This window comes from Cyprinodon variegatus, unplaced genomic scaffold (assembly GCF_000732505.1).
Source record: "Cyprinodon variegatus isolate N-32 unplaced genomic scaffold, C_variegatus-1.0 Scaffold317, whole genome shotgun sequence".
Classification (NCBI taxonomy): domain Eukaryota; kingdom Metazoa; phylum Chordata; class Actinopteri; order Cyprinodontiformes; family Cyprinodontidae; genus Cyprinodon; species Cyprinodon variegatus.
The window spans coordinates 763496-767160 of NW_015150770.1; the positions used below are offsets into that span (position 1 = coordinate 763496).

The 3665-nt window shown below is 45.2% G+C and overlaps 1 protein-coding gene across 1 annotated transcript in view; it reads left to right on the plus strand.

Annotated features, from left to right (window-relative positions):
* The window catches only part of LOC107090938 (echinoderm microtubule-associated protein-like 6), a 90671-nt gene that overhangs the window by 44976 nt on the left and 42030 nt on the right, over positions 1–3665 (plus strand). The window contains exons 8-12 of the mRNA XM_015384593.1: positions 63–200; positions 284–425; positions 696–810; positions 1038–1250; positions 1326–1493. Coding sequence (XP_015240079.1) covers positions 63–200; positions 284–425; positions 696–810; positions 1038–1250; positions 1326–1493 — 776 coding nt within the window. The remainder of the gene's footprint in view (positions 1–62; positions 201–283; positions 426–695; positions 811–1037; positions 1251–1325; positions 1494–3665) is intronic.

A 3665-nucleotide genomic window follows, 5' to 3' on the forward strand; every position in this document is an offset into this window, starting at 1 on the left:
GTGATTATTTTTTGGCTGAGGGGGTAAAGCTCCAGACCTTCATGAATCTGTGTCGCCGTCAGATTGTGGAGTCTGGTCGACCATGCCCTCATCGCCCGCTGCAACATGGAGGAGGCGGTCCGCAGCGTGGCGTTCAGCCTGGATGGATCCCAGCTGGCTCTGGGTATGAAGGACGGATCCTTCACCGTCCTGAGAGTCAGGTAAGGAAGACACTGACAGATCGGACTACAACCTGGCGGAAATGTTCCCTCTGTGAGGTAAACTGGATGTTCTTACCCCTCAGAGACATGACGGAGGTCGTCCATATCAAGGACAGGAAGGAGGTGATCCATGAGATGAAGTTCTCTCCAGATGGATCGTATCTCGCTGTCGGCTCCAATGATGGACTGGTGGATATCTACGCAGTCGCTCAGAGATACAAGAAGGTTCGGGATGAATCACAGGAACTGAGATGATTACAATTAAATCTAAAACTACTTTACAAGACGGACAGATCAGATAAATAGACAGAAATGTATAATCAGATCAGTCCAGCCTCATAAACATTAGAAATCCAGGCCATACTTTTCAATTTGATCCTAGTTACATGACGATAAAGGAACTTTTAGTTCATTTTACTAAATGTAAAAATAAAAAACATTTCCATTATTAGGTAATATTAGCTTTGCAGCAGTAATTTCTCTGACTGGTCACAGGTGGGAGAATGCAGTAAGTCCAGCAGCTTCATCACACACCTGGACTGGTCTGTGGACGGTAAAATCCTGCAGAGCAACGACGGAGCAGGAAAGCGCCTCTTCTACTGGATGCCCAGTGAGTCCAGACCGCAATAGGTTCATAGAGACCCGAGTGTAAAACTGAACTCCTTTAAACATCAGCACCTGACCAAACCTGCAGTGACTGAGGCTGCGTTTAAGACATTCAGTTTTTATCTGCTGGGTTCCTGGTTTTATTCACGGTTTATTCCATTATTCTTCTACTGACTTTAACACTCAGTAATTTGCAGTGAAAAGGAAATTGATCCGTTTTTCCTCCTGCAGTGGGGAAACCAATCATCAACAAAGAGGAGGTGAAAGGTCAGCGCTGGGCCTCGTGGAGCAGCGTCCTGGGGTCTGAGGTCAGCGGAATTTGGCCAAAGTACTCAGACTCCATCACGATTAACGCCGTGGACGCCAACCTGAGCGCTGCTGTGCTAGTCACAGGAGATGACCTCGGTCTGGTGAAACTCTACCGCTTTCCATGCCTCCGGAAAGGTCTCTGCTCTTTTCCCTGCAGCTTCCGGGTTTATCTTGGTTCATTTTTATTAATTCCTACTGTTGCCCCACAAGGAGCCAAATTCAAGAAGTACATCGGTCACTCGGCCCACGTCACCAACGTCCGCTGGTCCAACGATCTGCAGTGTGTCCTCACCACAGGAGGCGCCGACCACGCCCTCTTCCAGTGGAGGTTTCTACCTGAGGAGGTGATGAATGGAGGCCTGGATCTAAACATACAAGGTAGGACAAGAATACCAGAATACGCTTAAGTAAGGATTGCTTTTGATTATTCTCTACTTTCTTTTGTACTTTCATAGCATCCAAGGTTTAAATTCAGTAAATGTTTAGAAAAAGATTTTCAATGCATATTTTCTAGTATGAGTTACATTTATACTTTGATATTTTTAATGTCAAGTCATCAATTAATGCTTCCAAAATTGTTTTCAGGCAAATTTCAGTAAATTATATTCCTCTCAGTAGCAACACATCTTAGATGATGACATTATGATGAAAACTTCATGTGTTGGTGGAGATTCCCAGTCATCAGTCATTTCAAAAAAAGTTAAAAATCAATTCACTGAACTTTGTTTCCAAGTTTGAAGACATTTCCCTTCCCATCCAGGAAGCTTTATTTATTAAATATGTCTGGATTAGCGCTGAGTTCCAGGCTTTTATAGGGTAGCCCAACAAAAGCCTTGTAATGGCTTAGAAAACATGCAAATTGAAAGTGGAAAACCAGCTCCACGCCTTAATAATGGGAGTCGTTGAGGTTGTTATTGGCCTGCAATACCAGATACTGGTCCATTCCTCTGAAAAGGCGGTCGTTAAGAGTCATTGTTGCTCTGGCTGACTTGGCGAGATATTTTGTTCCCCTGCATAGCGATGGGGGTTGAGATGGTATTGGGAAGGAATCGACTCTATTGCTGCATTGTAGGTTTTTGAAAGCTGAAATCTGAGCCCCTCCCCATTTAAGGTTGGTTTTTCTTTCTTAACATAGATGGCTTCCTTCACGCCCCTCTCAAACCACCTGTCTTCTTTGTCCAAAATGTGAACATTCTGGTCCTCCAAAGAATGTCCTTTGTCCATCAGCTGTAGATGTGCTGCAGAGTCTTGTCCAGAGGAGGGCGCTCTTCTGTGTTGGGCCTTGCGTCTGTGGAGAGGTTGTTTGGTTTCTCCAACATTAAGATCAGAGCATTCCTCACTGCATTGACCTGCAGACACCACTCTGCTCAGATTAGGTCTTTAGGATGAACTAGTCTCTGTTTCAGGGTCTGATTGGTTTGAAATGTTCTGGCATTTTATGTTTGGAGAAAATCCTCTTGAATTTTTCAGAGACTCCAACAACATGATGGGATGGAGATGTTTTTGTGTTTAATCTTCTCAGCGTTATGTTCTGCTGCATATCTTTTGGATTTCCTTTCTGACTTGACAAACGTCCAGTTTGGGCATCTGGAGGTTTGGAGAGCATCTTTGATGTGTTTCTGTTCTTTGTGCTAGGGTAGGGACATGCTCGGCCCACTGTTGGAAGGTTCTGATTACTGAAAGTTTGTGTTCCAGTGGGCGGTGTGAGTCAAAAAGCAGATATTGATCTGTGTGAGTGGATTTCCAATACACTTCAATGTTGAGGTTTCCATCTCCTTCCATGTTCACCAAACAGTCCAGAAAAGGTAGCTTGTTGTTGTTGGCATCCTCTCTGGTCAGTCGAGTTGATGCGTCCTGTAAAAGCTTCCACTTCATGTGTTTGTTGTGGTTCAACCCAGGCAGAATGTGTGGTAGCTTAAAATGGTAGAATTCAGAAAGAGGAACCCTGGAAATTCATCCAATTTTGTCCTCCGGAGGGGGGGAAACATTTGTTGATAAATCAAATTGTCTAAAATTGTACAAATCCAGCATGACTTCACCACAGACATTCTCTGCATGACCAGATGTTCTCTTGAAATCTTACGGAAATGTGTATGTGCTAGCCAATGCTAGCCAATGCTAGCCAATGCTAGCCAATCCTTGCCAATGCTGGCCAATGCTAGCCAATGCTAGCCAATGCTAGCCAATGCTNGCCAATGCTAGCCAATGCTAGCCAATGCTGGCCAATGCTGGCTAATGCTAGCCAATGCTGGCCAATGCTAGCCAATGCTAGCCAATGCTTGCCAATGCTAGCCAATGCTAGCCAATGCTGGCCAATGCTGGCCAATGCTAGCCAATGCTGGCCAATGCTAGCCAATGCTAGCCAATGCTGGCCAATGCTAGCCAATGCTAGCCAATGCTAGCCAATGCTTGCCAATGCTAGCCAATGCTAGCCAATGCTAGCCAATGCTGGCCAATGCTGGCCAATGCTGGCCAATGCTAGACAATGCTGGCCAATGCTGGCCAATGCTGGCCAATGCTGGCCAATGCTAGACAATGCTGGCCAATGCT